This window comes from Cladophialophora bantiana (assembly GCF_000835475.1).
Source record: "Cladophialophora bantiana CBS 173.52 unplaced genomic scaffold supercont1.6, whole genome shotgun sequence".
In the NCBI taxonomy this organism is placed as follows: domain Eukaryota; kingdom Fungi; phylum Ascomycota; class Eurotiomycetes; order Chaetothyriales; family Herpotrichiellaceae; genus Cladophialophora; species Cladophialophora bantiana.
The window spans coordinates 1,016,356-1,042,320 of NW_015971580.1; the positions used below are offsets into that span (position 1 = coordinate 1,016,356).

At 52.4% G+C, this 25,965-nt stretch overlaps 7 protein-coding genes across 7 annotated transcripts; 2 read left to right on the forward strand and 5 right to left on the reverse strand.

The window, feature by feature from the left end:
* Positions 1-2,125: 2,125 nt before the first annotated feature.
* Z519_04684 (uncharacterized protein) lies at positions 2,126-3,967 on the reverse strand (the record flags this gene model as incomplete). Its single annotated transcript, XM_016762429.1, has 2 exons — positions 2,126-3,366; positions 3,436-3,967. 2 exons carry the CDS (start codon positions 3,965-3,967, stop codon positions 2,126-2,128), a joined length of 1,773 nt encoding a protein of 590 aa, XP_016621376.1.
* A 7,876-nt stretch (positions 3,968-11,843) lies between these two features.
* On the reverse strand, positions 11,844-12,866 carry Z519_04685 (thioredoxin; the record flags this gene model as incomplete). Its single annotated transcript, XM_016762430.1, has 2 exons — positions 11,844-12,286; positions 12,350-12,866. 2 exons carry the CDS (start codon positions 12,864-12,866, stop codon positions 11,844-11,846), a joined length of 960 nt encoding a protein of 319 aa, XP_016621377.1.
* A 743-nt stretch (positions 12,867-13,609) lies between these two features.
* Z519_04686 (uncharacterized protein) lies at positions 13,610-15,700 on the forward strand (the record flags this gene model as incomplete). The annotated part of the gene is made up of 4 exons (XM_016762431.1): positions 13,610-13,979; positions 14,077-14,293; positions 14,375-14,740; positions 14,800-15,700. 4 exons carry the CDS (start codon positions 13,610-13,612, stop codon positions 15,698-15,700), a joined length of 1,854 nt encoding a protein of 617 aa, XP_016621378.1.
* Positions 15,701-16,789: 1,089 nt separating this feature from the next.
* On the reverse strand, positions 16,790-20,806 carry Z519_04687 (uncharacterized protein; the record flags this gene model as incomplete). Its single annotated transcript, XM_016762432.1, has 1 exon — positions 16,790-20,806. One exon carries the CDS (start codon positions 20,804-20,806, stop codon positions 16,790-16,792), a length of 4,017 nt encoding a protein of 1,338 aa, XP_016621379.1.
* A 661-nt stretch (positions 20,807-21,467) lies between these two features.
* Z519_04688 (uncharacterized protein) lies at positions 21,468-22,034 on the forward strand (the record flags this gene model as incomplete). Its single annotated transcript, XM_016762433.1, has 1 exon — positions 21,468-22,034. The coding sequence occupies one exon, from the start codon at positions 21,468-21,470 to the stop codon at positions 22,032-22,034; it is 567 nt and encodes a 188-aa protein (XP_016621380.1).
* Positions 22,035-22,048: 14 nt separating this feature from the next.
* Positions 22,049-22,946, reverse strand: Z519_04689 (uncharacterized protein; the record flags this gene model as incomplete). The annotated part of the gene is made up of 3 exons (XM_016762434.1): positions 22,049-22,271; positions 22,352-22,464; positions 22,734-22,946. The coding sequence occupies 3 exons, from the start codon at positions 22,944-22,946 to the stop codon at positions 22,049-22,051; spliced, it is 549 nt and encodes a 182-aa protein (XP_016621381.1).
* A 1,179-nt stretch (positions 22,947-24,125) lies between these two features.
* Z519_04690 (uncharacterized protein) lies at positions 24,126-25,647 on the reverse strand (the record flags this gene model as incomplete). Its single annotated transcript, XM_016762435.1, has 2 exons — positions 24,126-25,155; positions 25,205-25,647. The coding sequence occupies 2 exons, from the start codon at positions 25,645-25,647 to the stop codon at positions 24,126-24,128; spliced, it is 1,473 nt and encodes a 490-aa protein (XP_016621382.1).
* Between the last annotated feature and the right edge of the window lie 318 nt (positions 25,648-25,965).

Sequence of the window (25,965 nt, forward strand, 5' to 3'; positions counted from 1 at the left end):
ACGCTGGTAATGTAAAGCCAAGTTTCCGGCCAAGCCTGGGAGCCATGGCCTAAGTAACCTGCCTATATTATGTACCATATGGCTGCCATGGCATCTTGCACTTCGTAATCGGGCAGTCATCAATCCAAAGTCCGAAAGCCTATGTGTCGCGCCACGTCCTTCTTTGGCACCCCTCTCCCTGTTGTTCCCGCCGCCATTCCCGTTCCCCTTCCCGTCCCCAGTCGCGAGGTTCTCGCGCCTCCTCGCGCTGGGCCGGGTGGTTGGGTGTTTAGGTGGGCGGGTAGAGTAGGTCACTGAGTGAGTGAGCATGACAGAGCGCCTGCATTAGTGACATCGTACCTAACCTACATCACGACTCGCAAAAGGTAGTACCTGAGTCTTTTATCCCGTGTCTTCTCTTTTTTTGGCGGTTTGCTTTTTCTGCAAGAACTGCATCCCCCCTGCACTAGCCTGGTTTCATGTCCTCTCCCCATCCCTTCTCGCCTACCTATCCGACCTTCTCACCTACTGGTTGGTATCTACTCGTGTCTACGAGGTATATACCTCGCACATAACCTTCCCGGTGCCCCTGTTGCTGATAGTGCGTTTCATATGGCGTCGTGGCGTTTCGCATTCGTTTCCATCGCCAACTGCACCTACCAATGCCAGCCCAACAGCCCAACGAATATTTCACGCCCTTCCACCCTCTCTTCCCGGCCGTTGGGTGATGAGTTCCTCCCCATCCTTGGCTGAAGCCTATCAATCCATCTACTGATGCACCTAGATAGGTAGGTGGTGAAAGGAGGATTAAGTACCTCACAAATCCATCCCCACGATCCAATCGCATGGGCTCCCAAAAGAAAAAGAAAACAAAGTAAAGGCAGTCCGTCGCAATAATCTTCGACTACCCACGAGTCAACACCAAACAGAGGGTGGAGTGGAAAAGGAAAGGAAAAGGAGCTATCCAGGGCCTGTGCGCCCCATGTTCCTCTCTCTCTACCCGCCCGACTACGCCCACCACACGATTACACCATCAAGGAAATCACCCACCCCCAGAATTTTCCTTCCAAGGCCCTAACGAGGAGCGAAAATTCGTTCTCCTTCTGGCGTTATCTGCTATCGATAGCTGCAAGATACCGTAGAAGCTCAAGATAAAGGATAGAAGGTACATATGGAGAAGCCCTGTGGTCGCCATGTGGGCATGCGTGCATGCATGCACTACCTACCTGCCTACCTAGCTATTCCCTAGTCCGTAGCCCTCACGAAAGGAACCCTAGGGATACATGGAAATAGATGGATGGGACTTTACTCAAAATCCTCGAAGCGCGAACGACATTGCGACACTCGTCCATCACTCGTACTATCGGACACCAAGCTGAACGAACGGCGTGACATGGACCTTATGGATTGCACTGGCCAACACTCATAGGGAGAACAAGTTCAAATTCGAGAGTTCTAATAGTACAAAAGATACACACTGGCGGGTACGTACAGGAAGTTCTGGGAAATCGGGCTGTGAATGCTGCCTAGTAACGTTGCTTGCTCATCCCCGATTGTCTGTTTCTCATCTTTGGAGCCTGCTTCAAATCCCTCTTCATCTCCCATGCTCACAATGTGTGAAAGGAAAAGAACAATTGGGGTTCCGTATCCAAATCAAAAAAGGCAATAAAAGATTGGTCTGAAGGAAAGAAAAGAAGCAAAAAATGGTCGGTCGTCGTCGACCTCTAACTCCCCTTCCCGCACAGCTCGGTCTGTCTGCACCAGCAAAAAGATACGTTTCCCCCCATGATCACCACAGCCACCCATGCCCAACCCCCCCATCAAGAAAGGCCATAGAATACAATAAAGTGGTCTTGAAAAGCAGTTGAAGCGAGAGTTAAAAGGTTCTAAAGCACTTTTCTTCCCATAGGCATACACTTTCTTGAGCTCCTGCATTGCGTTGGTTTTTTCCCGTCTCGTCGACCCCGAGTTGGTGGCCCCGTTTGGTGCTTTGGGCGAGGGAATCCCTGAGAAATATTCTTGTATCGGTCCTGAATCACATCATAAGAATCATTGCGGTCGTGGTTGCTTTGTGTTAGTTGTTTTGGTAAGATTTCGGGGTTTCATGATGGTTCTTTTGTAATTCGTGAGGTCAAATCGGGTATATTTACAGGGATTCATCTCGCTTCCTCTTCTTCAGGGCACGCTTGCTTTCTCCAGAGGACGACGCTTCGGACCCACTGCTGCTGCTGGACGAAGAAGCCATGGCAGCTCGTTGTGCCGCCTCGTAGAGAGCGTGGCCCATTTCCTCATCGTAAGGCTGATGAGGTTGGAGCTCGCCGTTCTCGAGTACACCCATGACGATGGCACCGCTGCCATGAGTACGGGCATGTTGGGCAAGATTATCGGAGCGGGAAAACTTCTTGCCACACTCATTGCACTCAAATGGCTTGTCCTGTGTATGCAGAGAGCGGTAGTGACGCTTCAGGTGCTCCTGTCGACGGAAGCGACGAGAGCAGAGGGTGCACACGAATGTTTTGGAGGGATCCTCGGTCAAGGATTGCTTTCGTCCACGGCGGTTGGCAGGAGCTTGCGATGGGGTAGAGCCATCGGCGTTGGCAGAACCACTGTTGTCCTCGTTGGTGCTTTGCTGTTCCTGAGGGGTGGCCTCGGAAGTGCTTTGACCGTCGGCATGGCTGTTGATGTGGGCATCCGACTGAGTGAAGGTTTGGAATTCCAAATCACTGTCGGTCGAGCCGTTGCGCTTCATCTTGCGCTGAGCCTTCTTCTTGGGTGCGCAGCACGAGCCTGAATCGGAGGACGAGGCAGGAGAGAGCAGGCCGGCGTGGGCAGCGTGGTCGTCCTCATCAAAGCTGCCAAAACTGTGTACGCTGAGGAAGTCCTCCTCTTCACCAATCGACAATTTCAGCCTCTTGTCGCCGTTGTAGGCAATCTCCGGGTCGGTAAAGTTGACGAAGCTGAATTCGTCTTCCGAGTCCAACTCGGTGCAGAAAGAGGTTTCAAATGAAGGATTCTCGACGAGAGTGAATGGATCGGCAGTTTCATGCTCGGGAGTGACGGGGAAGGTCGGGTTTCCGAGGGCAAACTTGTGCTCGTCGTCTTCGGCAGACAAAGTAGGCAAAGGAGGGAAACTCTGAACAGGCGCAGAAATGACGGGTTCAAGCGAAATCGATGTCAAATCTCGGAGGTTGACAAATTCCGCTACAGGATAGGCCGCGGGTGAGACTTGAGATTGAGGAGACGCGGGGGCTAAAGAAGGTGAAGGGCAGCTGCTCAAGTTGGCGGTAGTAGATGTGGAAGTGGTAGAAGCGGAGTGAAAGGAGTCGGTGCAGTTACTGGGCAAAAGCGCCGCCTTGGCATCGCCGGGATGCGGGAAAATGTGCACCTCTGCTGAAGCCCGTTAGAAAGTGTTTCATCCCATTGCTATTGCTCACTTCGAAACCGGATGGTACTTACGTCCGTTCTCCGCCCAGTCATCTAGAAAAGTCAGAGGCTGCATTTCCTCCTTGCTTGCTTCAATTGGCAGGTTAAAGTACCCGGCGCCGTGCACGGGCGTCTGGTTCACACTGCTCGCTGGAGGACTGCTGGCTGTGCTGGGGCAGGCCGAGAGACATGGAGTCGGTGGTGAAGAGTGCCGGCTCTCAAGGTAGTGTCCATGCTCCATATGGCCGTTGCTATCCAGCAAGATCTTGGGCATAGGCATGGCCAGCGTCAATGGTGGAGAGGCCCGAGGAGTCAATACCTGCTGAGGAACGTAGTGGGCGTGAGGGTGTCCTCGGGCATAGTGAGCAGGCGCTTGCCAGTATTGGTGAACCATATACTGCTGCGGCGGCGGCGGCGGGTGTGGCTGTGGCTGTTGTTGATGGTGAGGATACCCAGCCATGGGGCTATACGCAGGCTGCTCTGTTGGCATGGGTGTGAACACAGCATTATGCCGTGCGTCCGAGTCGGGCCGGTACTGGTAGAATTGGATCTGTTGGGTTGCCATTGGGTATGGGGCTTCCATTTCAATGGTCTTGTTCTGTTGGTCTGGAATAGACGTATATTCCTATCCTCTTGATTCTTCTTTCTTCCTTTCTTTCCTCGGCTTGCTGTCTCTGGCAGAAGCCTCGAATCAGAACACAAACAATGTTGATAGCAGGGTCGAGCTGGTTGTAGTACAGGTTGGTACAAAGAAAATTGATGTGTCCAATGAATGGCTATGTCGTCGTCTCCGAGGGTCCCTTTCTGTCTCTGATCACTAGCTTAAGCTATACATATAACAATGCAGGATATGCTGGTAAGCGTCAAGTCAAAAGTGATGACAAGAGACGTATCTGTAGGCAGGCAAGGGATTAGAGGATATGGTACAATGGTTGTTGCTACAGGCTTTCAAAAGGAAGGACTGGATATTGTTCAATAGAGTGTACAGCTAGGTGTTGTACAGGAGTATTGAACAAGGATCCGGAAAGGCCTGGTCAAAGGAGAGGATTTAACAAGAAGTAAAAGAAAGTGTAGATCGTGGGGGATAAATGAACGACTGCCTCGATATGAGGAAACGAGAGGGAGAGGACAAGAGCTGGGATCGCTGGGTGCCAGAACGAGGCATAAAGAGAGATCGCTGGATAGCCCGAAGGTTCTGAGGCCGGTGGCCACCAGTGACTTGGGCCCTGCACCTCGATGGAGTATAGTTCGATGGGTTGCTGGCCTCAAGAGGCTTGCAGGACCGGGCGCTGCGCTTCGGGACCGTCGTGTTCGACCCATGTCAGTGACTTGACGGAGGGTGGAGGTCATGGTCTCACCAACCCCCAGTCCGTCTCAAAGACTATCACCCACTAAAATGGCCCACTCGACCAGCCGCACTCTTAGAGCAGCGACCTGGTTCCTGGATTGTGCTTGATGCCTGGCACGAGGAAGACAGTCCGGCCCAGTTCAGTTGGCTGGGCTGTGCTGAGCGCCGCGCCCGAGGAGGACGGGGGCCATCACGCAGTATCCGTATGCATGGGAAATTGCATACTGCTCAGCACAGGCACCTGCATCTCCCACCTCACGTCTTGTTTGGGTGGGCACTGCCCATGACGCACCGTGGCCATTCGGGTGACCATTGTGGTGGTTATCTTGGCTGGGTAAACCCATGGCCGATAGTTGGCTCGCGGCTTCGATTATTGCCTATGCGAGTAATCCTATGAAGGGAGAAAATGACCTGATTGACGACCTTGACTCCGCCATTGGAGGAATAGGCCAGATCTATCACAAACCAGCGCTTGAACTCGAGGCGTCAAGTGGTGGAAAAATGCGTACGAGTATGTATAGCATCTTGGCCGAATGATTATCTAACCTGGGGGTTTCCTGTCGAGGCCACCGAGATGTTCGACACCAACCCTCTTGGGATCAATTGCAAAGATGTCCTGCGTGAGATCATTCGCTTGCGACATGTATCCGGACACGGTCGAGACAAGCTGTGGTGGGCAAATGACGTGCCTGGATAGGTTCTGTCGTTAACCAAAATGTAAAATCGGGCTCGAATCAACGACGTGAGTTTCCGTCTGGGACATCCAAGACGTGTTGTTGTGCATATGCCCCGTAGTACTCAGTGCTCGCACCAAGAGCGTGTGATGCTGACTGGGCGAGTCGCTGGCATGTCAACGCCAATCATGGGCGTGATGTGGGAGAGCAGTCGGTGATAAGCTGCGTCCACGGCCACCTGGAGCGAATCGCTGGCTGGCCAGGTCTGACCTATTCTTGGACCGCGGCCTCAAAAGCCCATATTGCCCATAGTCTCGTCATGGGAATCCTCAACATCGGTCAGGACGCACCAACTATTGAGCAGAAAAAAAAATCACTCGTGGCCGCTTTGCTCGTAAACGCCCGCGCTGGATCTTTGTGTTCTTGTACAAACAACTGATCTGCCTCGCCGCCTGGAATGGACGGTGGAAATTCGTGGCCGTCAGTTCAGTGACAGCGTCACCCTACTTTGCCTTCTTGTCTTTTCCTGTTGTGTGTTTAGGCTTTTGGCTGGATTTGAATCACAATCGGGAGTTGGTGGCCAGTGCTCTTTCGCGAGACCGTCCTTGTAAGGTTGGCAAGGTCGTGCAGAGGCTTGCGTGTCTCAGACTTTGCGAGAGCCACTGCCGTCCCTACATATGCAGGTACGACAAGCAGTGACAGGAGCGTGTGTTGCCTCCGCTCCAACAAGAAGGCTCACTGGCCGTTGGCTTCGCGTGCCTGGTTTACCTTTTCACACGGGTTTGCTGCTCGCGTTCCTGGTAGGGCCATGGTGTGAATAGACCACAGGCTTGATTGGCTTCCCATGTTTGCCATTCACATGCAAAATGCGTGCATCAAAAAAGGCCTCAGAGAGTCGGAGCGAGAGCCATTCGCTACCAATAGCCACACCAAAGTTAGCACTGATGATGGGATGTTGCATAAGAAAGAAAAAAAACACTGCCCAAGCACTACAAGGGCCCGGTATTCGGCTGCCGGATCAGACAAAGCTGCTTCTCCCCGCCACTCCCGCGAGTATAGACAGGTGACCGCGTGTTTCATCTCTTCCAGCTGCAGAGACGAGTTTTGGGTAGCCTCGGTTGGGATGTTGGCTTTGCCTAAGTAAGGACACCTTCCTACCTACCGTAAGTAAGCACCTCTGTTGTCGACCTGTGTGGACTGAGGGAGCTGCCCAGCATTGCTCGTGAGTTCCAATTCGTACCCATATTCCGTCTTCTGTTGCATCGAGTCATGGACGATCCACCAACAGTATAGCTAGTGGCCTACCGAATTCACAAGTCTACAAGTGAGTATGACGACCCTGGGGACTGAGTAGTACGTAGTGCATAGTACCAGTGGGGGTCCGCGTCCCGGTACGATGGCAAGGTGGTTCAAGGGTTTCAAAAGCCCGAAACAAAAGGCCTGCAAAGCGTGGAGCATTCTAGTCTGGATTCTTCCACCTGGTGGGGTGACCTTTTCATCCTCTGGCGGACACGTATCGATAGGAATATCTCTAGCTGATGTCCGGGTCCTAGGCCTGCAAAGTTGGGAGCGGGAAGGTCGTGGAGAACAGGGTTGTTCTTTCGAGCAATAGGAAAAGACTCTGGATCTGCCTTTGGGATCTCTTTACTTACCAGTAAGTATGTTCTCTGACTAGTACGAGATACCTATGGAGAATTCTTTCTGTGCAAAAGAGAACTCTGTCGATGTCTCTCCCACTGTGGCCACCTTCCGCCAATAGTCGGTGCAGAGTCTGATCTCGCCTTGTTTGCTTCTCCCTTGTTTGCATCATTCTGCAACGACTCCCAGCCACCCACAGCGGCAGTGGCAAAGAATCAATGTCACTCGTTCCTTGTCATCGATCGCCATCCACACCACACCTTGCAACGCCTTCTGAATTGAACGGAACGCGGTGGCTCGACCCTCAAGGGAACCCTTGGATTGAAAAAGCGGCAGCTGCTTTTGCCTCCATGCCGCTGGTCCTCCAAGGAAACGGTCTCGACAGCAAACCAATGGCGAAGTTGCTGAACCCAAGCTATTGACAAGGACGGACCACACACTGAGGGCTAAGTAGGTAAAGTACTTACTTCCTTAGGGCAAGCAAGGCAAGTAGATCCCAAACGGTGTCTCCTCGTAGGAACCGTCCACCCTTCCCTCAGGTACCCGAGCACATCCACTCGCCCCAGGACCCAGATGGCCCTGGGCGCTTTTCTCACATCCGCGACCCGGCGCATCATCCCACGGTGGGCGAACTAGCTTTTAGCCCTGGTGGCCCCTGCCCCTGCCTGAAGCCGACAGCCCCCAGGCACCAAGATGCAGGCGCCGTCCTTCGCGCGCGGGTCCCTCGATGGATAGTGGTCCCCCGGCTTTGCGGCCGTCAACCTTAAGCTGAATCGGCCTAGGGCGCTTCCAGAACGCCCGCTGCTGATTCGATTCCACAGAGGACCATGGTCTTGGGCCGGAAAAGAGCGTGGCAAGTTGACGCCTATCTTTGCCCAACCCAGCCCGCTATCAGCCCGCGAATGCCGCCAGAAGCACCGTGAAGACCCGCAACGAGCTGGGCCTGACGCAGGAACACTGGCCTTTTCATGCACATTGTGCTCGACTTTTTCTCTTCTGCCCAATGGAGGTCCGCGCTGAATGCAGGTACGAGGACTCTTTTTTGCCTCTGCCCATCAGTGTCAGATCCCTTTTCTTCTGTTCGCCCAAGCAGCTGCAGCTCGCGTTTCAGATTCGAGGCGATACGGAAATGCCATGTGCTCATCACTCTCTTGTGCCGGATCGATCCTGCTCCAACATGTCTCTGCCGTTGTCACCCTATTGACTCCCCATGCCTCACTGTTTCATGTTTCTTCGAATGGCGAAAATTTTCTTTTTTTTTTCCCTTCCTGCAAAGCTAATAATTCTACCACGTTCTTGGTCGCTTCTAACCTCAATTCGTTATCTTGACGCTAAGTATTATGGCTTGAATAATCCTCTCAATTTGGTGCTGGATGGCCTCACCGGACTGCACGGGCGAGCTTAGGTAGGTACTTGGAGAATTGGCCCTCTCTCGGATACAGTAGGGCAGGGATCATTAGCCATTGCTGATGCCAAAGGGATTTCGCTCTTGACTGTGGGAGGCGGAACCTTCTCAAGACTTTGTGCGGAGGGAAGACATAGTGCTTCCGGGGAAATTGCAAATCCACTCTTCTATCTTCTTATCAATGATGGCGTCGGGGAAGGAGCAATGGACCTACACCTTAGTCTCGTCTAATGGGTTTCCTAATCACCACCATTCCCTGTCTGGCAGTCTCTTTCACCTGCCTTCACAGTCCAACGTTGTGGTCTGTTCGGTAGCTGCCTTTGAATATTGGCATCACGGCATAGCGTCTCTTCGCCATGGTTCTGGCTGGTCTAAATTTCGCCTCTTCGATGATTCTAGTCGTGTCAGACCGGTTACGGTCGAAAAGTTTTCGCGATATTTGCCTCGTCCTTCTCCTCGGCTTTCACGTCAAGGCCGAAATTCAAGTTTGTGAGCATTTAGAATTGTCCAGCCCAGATTGTCGGGTTGCTCGAGCCGAAGAGGAGCTGGGGCGACCTCGAGCGGCACTGGTGGCACTTCTGCTGGAATAGGTGAAAACCGATAGCCTTCAAACTGGCGCTGTACGAGGAAGATCATACCATTGGGGAGTCTCTTCACGAGTTCGTCTTGCTGAGACACAATATGGCGTCGACAAAAACTCTCATAGCACTTCTCCTTCTGCCATGCACCTCGTCATGTGCTTCTCCTAGAAGTAGAGCATCATTTCTGGGGGAGAGTCAATCATCGCCAAGGTCCCTTTCCTAGAGAGAGGTCGCAAGTTCCAGGTAACGCGCACTTTCCGTCCCGTTTGGTTGGCGTTGATCGGGGAATTTCGTGACAAGATTGTCCTCTGGTAGAGCTCGTCGATCTGAAGACGCCACCATTCGATTATCTCGAAGCAAACTCCGCAGATGTGCCCAACATGAGATGGAGGTGGAAGTGTTGACCCCAAGCGTCCAACATGAGAGCAGGGTGAGGGTTGTAACCATCGACCCTGAACCATGTTCGTGCGAGATCAGCGGTCCGACAGGGCGAACCCAAACCTTACTGCCGATAATAGAAATGTGGTGAAATGCCGGTTCGTGCAAGATGGACCCCAACCCGAGAGTGAAAGAACTCACTACCGGGATAAGTGAGGCTGTGCAAAAAGGCAATCAAACATGGGCGACGAACCCTGCATCTCCACGTGTGTGTCGCAATGTATTGTTTCTCTTCGAACTGCGATCTCGCTAACCACCCTTGAAACCTGACGAGTCGAAATAAGTATTATCGGTAACCTTGAACCCTCTCATCCTTTGGGCATCCTTTGGGCATATGTCGATCTGATGACTTGAAGACTTTTACCCTACCGGAAGCAACTTCGGAATCTAGGCAATGTTGATCGGATGTAACTGTTGGGATGTGCCTGTCTAGGTCTTGCCCAACTGATGACAACCTCTCCTAGACAATGACGTCCTCGATCGATTTGAGATGTTTCATTTCTGTTAGGGTCATCTTCAAGAAGAAGACTGATGATCTCGTCAAAAGAAATGGCGGTGATGACCCTAATCAATCGCATCAGGTTCGAATTACCGATCAGTCGATTTCGACCTGGACAGGCCACAGCGATTACATCCTGCATTACTGCTACAATGGGTGCATAGGACTCGCAAGCTCCTTACCTGTTTCGTACGCTTCACGCGGTCCCCAATGTGCTTGGATCGAGAATCTGCGGGATCGACAGCAGCGTAGCTCCACTGAAATTCTCAGAATCCTCCAAGAACTTTGGTGGTCTCAGCGAAATCGCCAGGAAAATAGCCAGCTCGCCAGGAATTTCTGGCAGTAAATTTGCCGTACAGTACTCGAACACTCGGAGAGTGACGATCCGAGACTGGTTGCAGTGATGACGCACTGGCTATGATCGTCGAAATGAAAGCCTGAAACTGCCCACGAAGGTCCCTTCTCCCCTGTGACAACGTTGAACGTGCGTTTTGGCGAAGACTCCACAATAATATAATGCAATGTTCTTCTTTGATGTTGTAGCACGGACCCCGGATGCAGAGTTTTGTTAGCTGCAAACGCCTATGGATCTCAGTCTTAGTCACAGTGAATGCAATCTTCTGATAACATTGTGGGATGACAGCTCTGGCGGCACCCTTCAGCCCGGATTATCACTTGGTCGAATTGGGTAGGACAAAGTGACGCCGAGGATAGGAAGTCACTCCCACAAGGTTCTCTGTACAGTGACTCATCCTCAGCACGAAACCGGCCCGGCCGCAGATTCCCAACTGGACCGACATCGTTCGCAAAATCCGAAGAAGCGAATGCACCATGGGAGCCGGACGATATTTTTGAGGCTTCGTAGAGCGGAATCCAACACTTGCTGTGCCGTCCATGGCATTTCCTTCCGTCGAAAAGCCCATCGATGTCCTGCCTGGCCAATATCGCACGCGACAATCTCCTTTACCGCTGAAAGCGGGCAGAAATTGCAAAAGAACCACCACAACCAAAGTGGCGGAGACAAAATCAGGTCTGGCTTCAGAATATCAGTCAATGTTTGAGATCATGCTCGCTTTTCCTCCACCCGGACGGAGTCTGGATGGAGGAGCAAGCAATCATTCTCTTCCTATCAATAAATTTCTGTTACAGTTCATCACAAGCCGTGACAAGGTCAAAATCGAACCAGAGTTCCTGGCGAGGAGAAAAAAAACATTAAGCTCTTGTTTTCGCCAAGACATATATTCGCTAGTCCCCAAACAGGCTAGCTCTCACAACGCTAGCTCGCATCGAAACTCGTCGATATTTTTTTCCAGAGTCTTTCTCTCTTCTCTCTTCTCTTCTCTTTTCTCTTCATCGTGCAGCGCTGCCACTATCAAATACCCCTGTGTTGCTTGGCCGATATTCTCGAATACCCATAACGAGTCCAAGTGTCAGTGGCAGCTCAAATCAACCCTAATTGCAAATACCGATCTCCTCGACGAGTTTGATGAAGAAACCCATTTGAGTGACTGATGAGTCTGGGCTCGTTGAGTGTCCCTGCGCTTGTGTATGCGTGGGGTCGGACAGACCTGCTATTTTTAAGCCGTGACGGCTGCTGGTGCGCAAGTCTGAGGGCAAGAAGACTGTTGATCTAAACCACGGGATGGATTCAACAAGAGTGGCGTGGCGTAGCCTCGAGCTGCGCAACAGGCCTTGATCTTCATTTGCCTAATGCTGAAGAGAAACCCATCCTAGGTTTTATGCTCTTTTGTTTGTGACGTTGTTTCCCTCAATCTATGATTCATTTTTGTCTCCAGCTTGAATGCGGTCGTCTCTCATATCGCGTGCTGAGGTACCTGCTGCTTTCTCCCTTCGTATCTCAATCGTCTGCTGCAATCTTCTCAATCTTCCCATCTCTCTTCTCCCCCGTCTCACCAATGACCCGGATACGATCGATCCGGACCTTCTCGTTGTCACCTTCACTCTCCACCACGAACAAAACCAGGCTGTACACGTTCTGGAATTTCACAATGCGGAGTTCAATCTTTGCGGTGCCGGTCTTTGCATCCCAATCTTTGTCCGATAGTGTGATCTCTTGCGCTACTTGTGTGTCTTCTGCTTCATCGAAACCGAGGATGCGAGGTCTATTGGTGTAGATCTTGACCAGCTTCGGTCGGCTTGGGGATGCGTCGTCGTCTGTGTTGCCTGGCAGCGATGTGAGGTGTAACGAGTGAATCTTCAGCGTAGACATGAAGGGGAGGTAGAGCATGAGTTGTTCGTCCGTGTCACTTTCGACCCAATCTAACTTGGCCTCTGCTTGTCCTAAGGGTGGTCGTGCATTAGAAAATGTCTGTACGCCTACCGACAGAGCTGCCAAAAACTCACCTTTGGGTTTGCTGCCACTGATCAACGTTCTCGCATTTCCATGCTCGGAGTCCCAGTTCAGTAGCTCCATCCCCACGACGTCGACCTGAGCAGTCACATCTCCGTATCCTCTTGGTAAATCTGCACCCAGCCACGTGTCACCACTGGAGTTTCCACTCCCCTCGCCTGTTTCGATCTTGTTCGCCTCGTTGGCCAAGTCCTTGACCGCGTTGGACAGCCCCTCCCGATCTGCGCCTTGAATGAATTTGACGGCTTGGGCATTCTTGAAGATCACAAATGTCGGCAGAGCGCGGATGCCATATGACCGTGAGATGTCTTGCTGTTTGTCCGTGTCGATTTTTGCGAAGGTGATCTGGTTGGGCCGAGACAGTTGCTCCGCCAGCTTTTCGAAGATGGGGGCGATTTGCTTGCAAGGGCCGCACCAGTCGGCATAGAAGTCGGCCACAACGATCTTGGATGAGGACAGGAGGGCTGAGAATTGGTCCGTGGACTCGATATGGACTAATAAGTTGGACATGGTTCTGACTTTTCAGGCCAGAAACAGGGGGAGGGAGGAGAGGGAAGGGATAGCGTTTGACGAGGCTCAAGTTGAAGTCGCGAGGCGGTCACGGCTCCAGACAATCGGTTTCCGATCAGGGAAAGTGCTCAGACTTCAACAATAGAAGCCATCAGTCAGCACAATACGGGTCAAGAGTTCGGGAAGAAGCGATTTGCTCTCGTACCTAGTTCCCTGCTGCGTAACTGCAGGTTGGTTTGTTGTTGCTTCAGCCCCGCCTCGCCGCCCACAAGTAGCGCCTCACCCGCTCAGCCCAGCGCGGCCCGGGATTTCTTTTCACCGAATCAGCACTGCGCATTTCCTCGTTTCTTCATACTTCCTCTCTCTCTCCAACGTCCATCCCGCCATCCCACACTGTTCACTTCCTGCCCTAGCCGTCCATGATGCCCTTCTGGCCCTTGCTCCTCCCTCCCTTCAGCCGCTCCAGGCCGTTGGATGAGCTGCACAGCTTTTTCACCCGCCCGACTACGCTTACAGCTGCAGCATGACGCATCCGCAACCTCGAGCTGAATCGGCGCGCATATGCTAGAGAGATGTAGCCTATGGTAACTCGAGGTGCCTCTGCATTGCCCTTGGTTGGGCCTTTTAGGAATTCTTGTATGATTCTTCTCTAATCGAGGCGAGGCAGAGACCTTCTTGCTTAGGGGCGTATCTGCGCTTCTTAAGATGGGCTACTGCCCTGATCTGCAAATGTCGACAACACCATGGCTGCCGGAGGCACCAATGTCTTCTTCGTGCCCTACAGACCTCATTCCAAGTCGAAAAAGCCGCCGTCAGATGCATCTGCAATCTCTCAGCAGAAACACGCTGCCCGCGAATACCATCGAAAAGCCAAGCTTGAACGTCTCGCTAAACTAAACGCCATACATAACCGCCATGCACGCAGCTCCAGTGCAGATCCTCAGCCTGGTGCCTCTTCTCGACCGCTTTTGCTTCGAAACAAAAGCTTTCCAACCGACGAGGACTACGACAGAACGTTCGCTGTGTTCGACGTTGGCACTGGAAAACTTGATCCCTTCAATGCCTGTGTTCCCAGTGGTGTGCCTTCGTATGCTCTTGACATCTTGGATTATGGTAAGCCTCTATATATACTCGCGTACCCATTCAAACCTTCCTTCTCAGTCATGTTCGTCTTGAGACGTTGTAGGAGATCCCTCATTAAGTATTTCAGGTCGCTCAAATCTTGAATCGGGCATTGCCCTCTGCCTAGCGCACTATCCTGTGGCACCGGAAGCTGTGAATGCGTCTCTGTCCTCAGCAGCCGCCGTTTCAAAGCAATGGAGGATAATGAGCTCCTCCAGAACCATGCTCTCCGAGGGAACTATCAAAACGGCCCTGTTGGCATGTGCTATGCATTCTCCCGCCGCATTCTGGTCGATTATCTTCGCGTAAGCATTATCCCTGCCCTGTGGAGTTTCCATGCTTCCCGATACAGCTCTTCGCAGCTCTTCGATACTAAAGACAAGCAGAGGCGCAACTCATAATGCCTATCTTCTAGGCGAAGCAGATGCCCCCGGTCGCAATCGTGCATTACGTTTGTCATACAAGACTCAGGCCATTAGGGAGCTGAATCGCGAGATCCAAGAGCTCCAAGGCCCGGCTTCTGACGAGCTTCTTCTTGCCATCATCACGCTCGCGTCCCATGGGTCTGGCGAGCAATTAAATCCACCCTCACAAGAAGAGAATCTGAGCGCATTACAGTCGGTCCAGAGCTTTCAATATTATGGCCGCATGCAAAAAGAAACAGCACATTTGAAGGCCATTTGTCACTTGGTGTATCAGAAAGGAGGTCTCCATACTGTGAAAATGCCCGGACTAGCGAACGCCCTTGCGCTGTATGTCAATCCCCTACGACCGCCTCTCTCATAATTGGTCATAAGTTGACAGTCAACAGGGCCGACACCTTCTATTCTTTCCAAGATATGCGCGTACCTGCCTTCCCGCTGCTGGCGCCAACAAGCTTGATTATGTCGACATGGTCTGAGCCGTCCACCCTTCAAGCCCCATCTCTCCAGAATTTGACAAGTGGTTTCCAAGATCTTGGGAACATCGCCGGTTTTGGTCCCTTGATGGAAGTTCTTCACAACGCTCGCCTGATTACTATCGGCCTTGACGCATATCTTTCCGGACACCCTTCAGCGCCATCTCTGAACCGAATCATCTGCGCGAGAAACTTCATGACCCACGACCTCCTCTCCCTCCCCTTAACTCCCCCGCTTCCAGACCTCCGCCCTAGTGCTGCACATCGGCATGACAACAGCAGCTCGAACATGACCACTCTCTGCTCCCCACTACAGTCTTTGTACAGCCTCGTCCGTCTATCGACAATGGCATACACGCTTCTAGTGCTCTTCCCCGTGCCCACCGTCGCAGGTATCCATGGTAAATTGGCACAACAACTCATGCTCGCGTTGGACGACTGCGTTGTGATGGACCTCTGGATCACGCATTCGAAACTGTTGCTTTGGAGTACTGTCCTAGGAGGGATAGTCGCAAAAGACACCAGTCTGAGGCCATGGTTCGCCGAGATGATCAGGCAGGCTAGGACCAAAACCACGAATCTGGCACTCATGGACTCAGCGAGCAGGGGCAGCAGAAATCGACTTCGGAGTTGCAACAATCCAAGTGCGTCCGAGGAGGACAAGACAGAGGGAGAATCGCGGGCCTTGTGGACTGTTGTGAGGGACATGTGTTGCCGCTTCCTCTGGTTTGACGGGCCCGAATGTGACGGACTAGGTCGAGCCATTTGGGAGGAGGCCTGTGACACCACGCGGCAGCTTCGCACGATGGGCTAGCTAGGTAGGGATCTTCTTGTCTCTGGGTGTGTTTCCATGTCAAGATATAGACTATGTATGGGAGCAAGATGTGCCAGTGTTTACTAGTATATGTGCCAGTAAGGATATATAAGGACGTGTGCAAAGCTATAAAAAGACAAAATACCCATCTGTGACTGACTTCTTTCTATCTAATACGAGGTATGCTTTCCCATCTCATCTGTCCATCCCACCACACCACGCCACACTCACCGTTTCAATTTTCAGTCTCAATCCGATTCCATCGGGACCTAGGTCGGCATTCAATCCAATCCAATCCAATCCAGTTCTTTTCAGTTTTCGGTTTTCATTTCGAGAGTGTAACTTGGTAAGTCTGCCTGGTTATTACATATCCGTGTTAAAAGAGAGAGAGAGAGAGAGGAGTACGTGTATAGTAGAGTACCTAGATCTACTCATTTCGTTTATATACATGTTTAAACCCCAAATACTCAGGGATATATACCAAGAGAGGGAAACTATTAAGACTCAGTAGGGGGGGTTGATGGCTATATGCTCAGACCAGCCCCCCTGGTGATTTTTTTAATACATGTTATATACGAGATGCTTATCGTGGAAGGAGAAGAAGACGACGACCTCACGAATCACGATGAGTCCCGCCTTGTCAACTTATTGTGTTGTGTTGTGTTGTGTTGTGTTGTGTTGTGTTGTTACTCAGCCCCCGTTTCTATTGTTGTTTAGTATCATCATATCACTCTTTTTCGCTTTGACGTATTTCCCACGTGTAATTGCCCACCGAGTGATTGAGCGACAGACCGTCCAGACTCCGACAACCGAAAAGCACGGGACAGAAGAGAACATGGTTGCTTCCCTCCTCGCTTCCCAACCAGTATCGCACGAGTCTGTCCAGGTTGGCTGCTTGTGTATGCTTTCCCGGAGGCGTGCCCGTATAATCCCACGGATAACAGATATTATGTGTGTGGCTCTTTCTCTGGTCCCGAGAGGCGGATATTGGATTTTCGTCCTACTTCATCACCCACCGAACTGAAGAAGGATTGCCCTTTTCCATTTTTCGCTCTAGCATCGAGAACGCAGCGTTTCTGGGATATCATATCATACCTCCGTCTCAACACCCTCGCCCCCTCTGCCGTCCTTGTCCCTGTCAAAAACTCGCTCCACTCCTCCCTCCACTCTCTTCACCTTGCCAACCATCCAGTCCATCGTCCGCGCCCCCCTCCACTGCATGACCCCCCTGTGCTTCCTATGCAGCTCCCGGTGGTGGTCCTTGTAGTCCCTCACCTGCGCCCTCAGCCCTCTCGAGCCGTCGTCGGGGTCATTATGTCCGCTGACGTCGAGGAGGTTGGCGGCTGTGGAGCTGACTGCGTCGACAGGCTTTGAGACGAGACGCGCGGGGCCGTTCAACAAGGGGTTGGAAGTGGAAGAGGTCGTGCCAGAGTCCGAGTCCGAGGCCGACGTGTCGTCGTTGGCGTGCGGGCGGAGTTTGCGGCGGGATTTGTCTACTTTGCTTGACTTCTGGTCTTCGTCGTCTGTACTATTGTCACTGCTTTCATCTTCGTCGATCTCTCCTTTCCCTTTATATTCACCTTTATATTGATCCACCTGCCCTTCATCATTCGCAGTGTCCAACACCTCCATCACTTGCCGCATGTCCCCATTGCGAGCCTTATTCGCGTATCTCTTATGATACCCACTGAGCCCTCTCCAAAACTTGACAGTGAGCGCGATTTCTCCAAGCGGTTGTTCGTTCGTCTCCAACCCGGAATAGCCGTAGCTCGTGGTTGCGCGGTGTGCAGCCTCTTTGTCGCCCTTCCAAAGCTTGACGGCAATTGCTTTCTCTTCCTCGTCTGGGATGTCTTTGAGCCAGAAGACTCCTAAGGCAGGGGTGGAGTCTGGACCAAGGCGAGATTTGCGACATTCGATGATCAAGGGGCTTGAATAGCGTTTGCGAACAGCGAGGAAGACGGACTCTTTGTCGCCTTTGGGTTTCCATTCCACATCGTCGCCCGAGCCAGTGGGGTACATCTTAGCTCTCATCAGGTTGGTTCTTAATTTGATGCGATGTTGACCGAATGATTTCTCTTCATCCGTGCTTACCCTTGCCCCGTTTGATCTGACTGGGCATTTGATCTCCAAGGTGCCAAAGTTCCAACCGAGCAATTCTCTTGGGAGTTTCACTTCCACACTACGCCAAACCATGCTGATGCGCGCACGACCGTAGCCAATGCCACCAACAAGCGGATATGTCTGCATGACCTGGCTCCTTTCCTGAAAGACTCTTCGCAAGGGGAGGTAGATCATTCCCAGCAACGCGTCGTCTTCCCTTTCACGATCGTCGCGGACGGAAATCATGACTTCTGCAGTCTTCCAGTCCGGGACGAACCGCTCCGTGCCAGCATTGAAAAACGGCTTCGAGTTCTTCGGCTTGGTTCTCGTGCGATATATCTTTTGATGGTTGAGGATAATGGTCACGTAGCTACTGGGTAGGTCCTCGTTTTGCTCTGCCTCGTCTTCGCGGTCATCGTCGCTCGTGCTTTTCTCTCTCTTCTGCAGAGATTCCACCTCCAGCCCGGTGATGTTGTGAATTTGAATGCTGAATATGCCGCTGACGTAGTCATCTGGCGGAGGGCTGGAAATAATCAAGGCATCTTCACGCTCCTTGTAGTCTTCTTCATTCTGTTTCTTGATTTCCTTGCTTTCGTCATGCGCGATGGCTTCCCGTAACTTACGCTCTGCCGTCTCGCTGGCTTGCGTCCCCAGGTCCTCTGTTGTCCGGATATTTGGATCGGCAGTCTGTTTCGCAAGTTGCTCCCCTGTGATCTTGGTTTTGGCGAAATACCCCACCCGCCACTGAAGCCTGCCGGGCATCTCCTCTTCGGGTTCTGAACCCATAAACCGATCTTCACGATCACACATTCTGTTCTTCGTCTCGGAGCTATGCATCAATTCGCGGAGATCAACCTCCACGCGACCAAGGTCATCGTCTGCAGTATATTTGTCAGAGTCCCAGAGCTGAAGTCGAAGCTTCTCATCTGCATTGAGCTCTTCAGGCGTGACCAAAATGTGCGCCCACTCTGACCAGTTTGGTTCTTGATCGCCAACAATGATCCTCGTTGAGGCAGCAGGCTTGCCAAACTTCCCCCAAGAAACCGTCATGTACGCGTCGCTCGCGCCCTTGAACGGACCGACACCACCGTCGCCTTCCTTAAAACCCTCGGCGGACTTGACAAAGATCATGACGACTCCTCGAGCGACTGTGTCTTTCTTGAAATCATCGCCAACAAGCATGTCCTTGAGATCCAATGTCAGACTCTTGGGTGCCACGTACTCCGCCAATGCAGCGTCGATCGAAGACTGGACAAACGATGAGATAAGCGGCACATCCATCAAGTTGAGTGCGTGGCGGGATAACGGCACGCAGGACAGGTCCGCCTGCGGCTGACCCATAAACGTCATGGTGCAAAGGCTGAAGAATGGAGGATCAGGGGTGAGTTGTAGTCGAAGCCGCATCGTGCCAATAATCCCGCGCAACTCCACCCAGACTGGGAGAGCGATGCCTCCCGGCAGGTAGAATTTGAGGTAGAGATGGGCGTTCTTCGCCTTCGCTTGTAGAGATTTGCCGGATGATCGGGCTCGATAGGCAAATGCGAGCTCCAGGTTGACAAAGTCGCCCTGTTCGGCCTCCATGCCCTCACGGATTGCTTGCTGGTCCTGTTCCTTTTGTTTGTTTTCACCACTGTCAGCAGGCTTGCTCTTATCCTCGTCTTCGGCGCCATTCTCCATCTGTCCCTCCCCAGACGCCGTCCGATCACTGCTCTCTTCGTCTCCAGCTTTCTTCAATTTCCCCTCCGCGCCTACAGATCGGCTCGCTGCACCTGTGGGCAGCCAGTTGATCCCTAGAATGCGAAATGCTTCGCCGCCTTGGCCCAGATCATCGACGCTGACCATCCGCACCACTTTGGGGAGAGATGCCTGCATGACATCCTCTAACATATCTGATATAGACGTGAACAGGTCCGGATTGATAAGGGGCCAGACGGCAGACAAGAGATTGTTTAACCAAGCGACCGATTCTGGGGTCATATCTTCAGCTTGAGTTGTGTGAAGCTCTTCCTGGCGCGCGGCATCCCAAACCTCGTCCTTACAGATTGTGTTCACTTTCTTACCGAGCCAATCTCTGACCACGAGTATTACACAGGCTGCAATGGCGCCTGGGATGAAGATGAAGGCGGCGGCGGAGAGTCTCGATTGCAAGCCCGGCCCTTCTTCGTAGAGACTCACACCCCACACCCGAGTACCAGCTTCTGCCAGCAGCCATAGCCCCAGCACGCTCACTAGGCCTATCGTGATGGCACGCTCATACGTCCGGGCTAATTCATTTTTCAAGTCGTCGAATTTCGGGGGCGGGAACAACTTCTGCATACCGTGTAGACGTCGCTGAACCTCATCGCGCTCTTGGTTAAGTTCTTGGCTCGATTTCCTGGCACCACTGGGTCCAGTTTTAGTTCTGAAATGAGTTCCGGCCGCGGGGACGTTCTCCTCGGCGGACTTGAGATCCTTGCGGGTCGAGTCTCGAATGATGATGGGCAAGTGGGTGACGGGGTCTGTGACTTCTCTGCCGCCATCGCTGCGCTTCTTGTGCTTCATGTCCTTTCTCTTCTGTCGAGGGTCATGGTGGCCTGCAACAGCCTCGGTAGCCGATTGACCTGGTTCATCTGTCTTGGAATCCTCTTTACCTTCTTTTTGTTGTTGTTGTTGATGTTGTTTATCCTGTCCGTCTTCTCCACCATGACGTTGCTGTTCTTGCTCTTCTCTTCCTCCCGGTTCCCCTGCAATCTGAACATTCCGATTTTGGGTCCTGTAGGGGTCGTGAGTCGACTTGGGCCCTTCATCCTCGCCCTGGAGGATGCCCTTGGCGGCATAGTATGCTCTTTTGACGGTGGAACCGTCCGTCTCGTCACGCTGGGCGTCTTCAGCCTGTTGCTGCTGGTTGTTCAACTCATTCCGCTCGGCCCGGTATTTCTGGATTGTCGGGATGGGGTGGCGGGCAGAGTGAGGGGCCTGGTAGATTCTGCGCTGGGAGTCTGGGTCGAAGTCGTCGGCAGCAGACATGTTTTGCCCATAAGAGACAAGACACACACACACACACACAGAGAGAGAGAGAGAGAGAAAGAGCTGTTCGATGATCACGAAGCAAATGAAAAGAACCTTGCCTACCTGAAGGTGACGGGCAAGATGTTGTGAGAACCAGTCTCAGCACCCCAGAAGAACAGACGACAGACAGTCAGGACCAAGAGGCTCTGTATGTCAAATATTCACATCATCTCCTCCCGCAGCTGTCACGGCAAACCTTGAATCAGGGCATTGTGGCACCAGGTGAAAGGGAAAACGAAGGAAGCAGACAATGACGTCGAACTCCACGCGGCAGAAGCCAGCAAGCAAGACCGACTTCAGTAAGCGAACCCAAACAGCTGATCCAAACGACGCTCCACCCTCCGAAAGAGTTCAAGACGACGGATGATCTGCCAGCAGAACCTGGCCTTGATGTTAGTTCTGTTTGGTCGCCCTGCTGTATGGTCAGCAAACAGTGAAGCAGAACCGAGAAAACAAGGAGACTCGAGAGACACCGAACGGAGAATGACAATCAACACAGGATGATCGCCCGCCAATGGCTCGAGTGGCGTTGCGGGGAACTGCAAGGAATCCTACATGCGGTTCCGAGCATTTTCTCATCACAAATTTATCAACCGGCCTTTGCTGCCACAGATCCTTGATGTCCAGCGCAGGTGCAAAACCAGCAGCAACACCAACCCATACGCACTACGACGTCCTCCACCTCTCTCGCCATCCTGAACAGTCTCATCACCTGTCAAAGGACGATGTCAAGGCTGCATACCGGCGCGCATTACTCATACATCACCCAGACAAAGCTCCCGCTACCACCAAGGATGCCTCCCTGAAGAGCCTGCGGAACAATGGTGCCTCAACACCAATACCCGTCTACTCCATTGATGATATCGTTGTTGCGTACGAGGTCCTATCCGACCCAGCGAAGCGCGCAGAATATGACCGTACCTTGGATCGCGGCGTCAACTTTGACTGGAAAGGTAAGAGTGATGAGAAGGGCACACACATTGGAGTAGAGGTCTATGATCTCGAAGACCTAAAGTATGACGAGTTTCAGACTATCTGGTCCAAGAGCTGCCGCTGTGGTGACGAACAAGGTTATATTGTGACCGAGTCGGATCTCGAGAAGGAGGCGCAACAAGGAGAGGTTTATGTCGGTTGTCGAGGGTGTAGTCTCTTCATCAAGGTCTTGTTTGCCTTGGAGGAGACATGACGAGGAAGGCCTTCTCAGTACGGCCTCGCACTCGCCTTCTCCTGGGCTTCGTGCAAGCCATTCATAGCCTCAAGGACATCCACCAGCCGCCCTTCCAGAATGGCTTCAAACTCTTCCTTGATCGTCTCATGCGCCGTGGCGAGGTCTTGGACTGCATGGATGATTCGTTTCTCAACGTCTGCCTTCCTCTCAATCAAGGCGAGCAGTCTGGCCACGAAATCGTCTTGGATGCGCTTCCTGTGGGCATGAAGCCGAGTCAGTCAGAGCTGATTGTAACAACCCTGAAAAAGGAAGGGCAAGTTCCCAAAGAGACTCACGCGTCTTGCTCATGCTTCTCCACCCTCTCGTCAATCTGAGCCTCGAGCTCTCGGAACTGACTTTCAAACTCCCTCTCCAGACGTTTTTGTCTTTGTCCTTTGCGGAGGCCAACCTAGAGGACACGGAGTCAATATCCGTGCAGCACAACACCATCGTTGTTTGCCGCAGGCTGGAAGCGAGAGAGATCCGTGCCGAGGCGGAATTGGAAGCCGGGTGTCACATATCAGCTGTGAGACGCCGGTAATAAAGGTGCATGTGAGAGAATTAGGTGGCAGGTACCCATGGATGGGAGCAGAGCAAGACGTAAAGAAAAGAGGAAGAGAAACCAGAAGGGCCCTTGTCCCAACGCCGCCGAGAATTCCTCACAATTCATGAACTTACATCGATAGCCATGCTCTTCTTCAAATTCTCCTCGTTCCGCCTTAACCGACTCGTGCCGTCGTCGTCGACCTCGACTTCCATCTCCGAACCTCCTCCTCCTCCTCCTCCTCCTTCTTCTTCCTCCCCACTGTCTTTTCCTCTCCTGGTGCTGACCCTCGCCAGCGCCGGCGGCGCAGCCGAGTTCCTCAACGCGCCGCGTCGGTTCGAAGACATTGCTCAGCAGTGGTGGTTGGGCAGTTTGGTTCGCCTCGCAGTGAAGAGACTTCAGGTGAAGGAGCAAAGCATGTGAGAAGTGGAGAGGCCAGTAGGGAAACGCGTTGCGTTGCGTCGCTGCCCAGTTCAAATCCAGGGGTTTGTGGGTTATGGGATATGAGAGCTGGAAAGGCGAGACGTGGGAGAAAAGGTAGAGTCGTCCGTCGTCGTGCTGGTTGCTAGGGAGGTACCGAGCAAGGAAGTAGTAGGTAGAAAGCAAGAAATGCAAGCACTACCTACCTAGGTATATCATAGGCATTTGGAGAAAAGCAAGCAAGAGCGCTGAAGACGGGCAACTCAGTTACGTTCGCGATCCGCCGACCGCGTTCATTGTTCAACTCACCTCACTTTATCGATCCCGTCTGAGTATGAATACCTAAGAAGAGTACCCGCGCTGAAGACGGACAACCAACTCACCTTTGGTACTTTGGCGATCCGACAACCACCTTCAAGTCCATTTAACACACCTCATTTTCACGAGTCCAAGACGTCGGTGTCCTTGTATGCCCTCCCGTAAAAGCAAGATCGTGCTGAAGCTGGTGACACTCGGTTATTTCCACGATCCTGACGACCTACGACCTGTCTGGTTTCAACACACCTCATTTTGTCCTTTTCACAATCCCGTCGATGCCCTAAAAGCGCCTACTTGGGTACGACGGTGCTGCAGACGCGCAGGAAACCTAACTCACTATAGTGTTTCCGCCACCCGCCGACCTACGACCTGGTTTCAACACATCTCATTTTGACAGCCACAGCCACAGCCACAGCCATAACCACCACTAGCACAAGCCAGCCGTCGGGACCACGGTCCATCCGACACGACGGCGACGTCGACACCGCTGAGACAGATAGACATTCACAACCTGACCTAGCCGAATTCTCTAAGTATGTATGTATGTATGCTATTGTTCCTCCTCCAGCTCGTTAGATTTTGTACAGGCGCCGTCATTCATTGACCAGAAGGACATCTTCCCCATGAGTCTTTTCGACGTTATCGCCTATGTAATGATAAAGATACAAGATACAAGATATACAAGATTCGTTCCTCAAGCCATAACCATAGGTTTTAAGACGTAGAATCAGGTGCTCGCCGTCACCCTCCTTTCTCTTTAACATAATGCTCTTCCCTCGTTTTCTTTTCTAATCCACAATCTCCAACTCACCGTGTCGATCCTGTGCAAAAAGGTCCTTGTATCCATCCCACAGCCTGACCAACTCTGCCACATACTCCTTGTGCACCTGATCTAAATACTTGTCATCAACGTTATTATCCTTGGTCCCCTGCTGCACGACCCGTATCGGTCGCCCCACCACGACGTTAACTGCCCTCCTGTATGGCAGCAATCCCACGTCATAGTTGAATATTCCTCTTGCATGGAACAATGGGACGGTGAAGCCCATGAGCTTTTTGATAAGCATTTGGGATTTGTGGATCCACGGGTGTTGGACGCTGTCAATTACATCGTAGAGTTCGTTCTCGCCAAAGGCCAGGACGGGGACAAGGTCGGCCCCTGTGCGTATCGCTAATTTGATGAAGCCCTTTCTGCTTTTCAGGACAAGGCGGAGCGAGTGAGGCTTGGCACCGAGAGATTCGCGAGCTCCCCCTATAACAATGGTGACCGCCCGACCCATGCCTTCACCATTGAGTCCTCCTTTGCACAGGATGTTTTCGATGGATTCGCGCGATACAGACGCCAAACCCATGGCCAAGGCATAGTCCCGATAAAACGGAACTCGGAAATTCGTGTCCAGCGTCAACAAGGTATTCGTAATGCCGGGGTACAGGTCTGAAAATCCCAAGGCTTCAGTGGCAAAGGCGGCAAATGCGCCATGCGAAATAATTCCGTGCGGATGGTATCCAAAAATGTATTTCCTCGTAGGTTCAAGCTCGATGGTGCGATGCAAGCGAGCAGGGAAGTAGGATGCGAATAGGGACCAGAATTTCGAACCGCGCATCCATTGTGATCTTCTGGAAAGGGTGCCGTTGGTGGCTTCTTCGCTGATGACGAGGGTGTAGATGAGATACGGGATCAGGAGGGGCCAGGTAAGAGGGATTGCGCAGAGGAGGAAGAACGTGGAGAGAAACAGAGGGATGGTGGTAGTGTGCCACAGCACGGCTAGAGTTTGAAGCCTCCGCTGCAAGGGCACGTTGAGTGGTGCCCACCGGATCCTGTTGCAAGACTGTTAGCCACAATTGCAGTCATCGACAAGGTGCATACGCAGAAGTCTCCCAACCAGCGCCAGCTCTTCGGCCACTTGCAAGTTCATCCTGCCTCTTGGGCGGTCGATTGTGTTTCTTCTCTCGCGGCGCAGTTTTTCCATTGTGCTTGAGAGAGTCTTCATAGCCGGCGCTGGGTTTGATGCTTGTCAAAATCTCTCCGGCGTGATTCACATGCTTCTCATAAACGACCTTCTCTTCATCTGGCTGTTTCGGGTTTTGGCCATTGACCGTCCGTGGTGGGGGCTGGACAGAGCCATTAACTGCGGCGTGTTCCTTTGCACCAGACCCGACTCCAATGCGGCCTTCGATCTGGTCATTCTCTTGCGGGCCATTACTGACGGCATCTGCATAGGATCTGGGAGGGAGGTTGTGCTCAGCACGTTCTTCTGGCTGGGATGGCTCCGGATTCGGGGTTTGTCCCTCCACTGCAGTAGAGGCCATCTCAGTGTAGGCGGAGAGTGAGTGCTTTGAAGCGACTGAGCGCGCCCACGAAACCAAGCGAAGTCCGAGTGGCCTCGCCGGAGCATCAATCAATACATGTGTAGGCGGCACCAGTCCGCGTGTCGACACAAGAGCGAGAGAAAGGAATCTGGGGATGAGGACAAGGACGAGTTGCGAGAAACAATGTGCGAGCATTTGGCATTCAGGTGAGTGCTACGCGGCCATGACATGATTGGTCCCTCAGACAAGTCGCCAGATCCGGGGCTCCGGTGACGTCAATTGACAGCACGAACCACCACGCATGAAATCAAGCTCGAA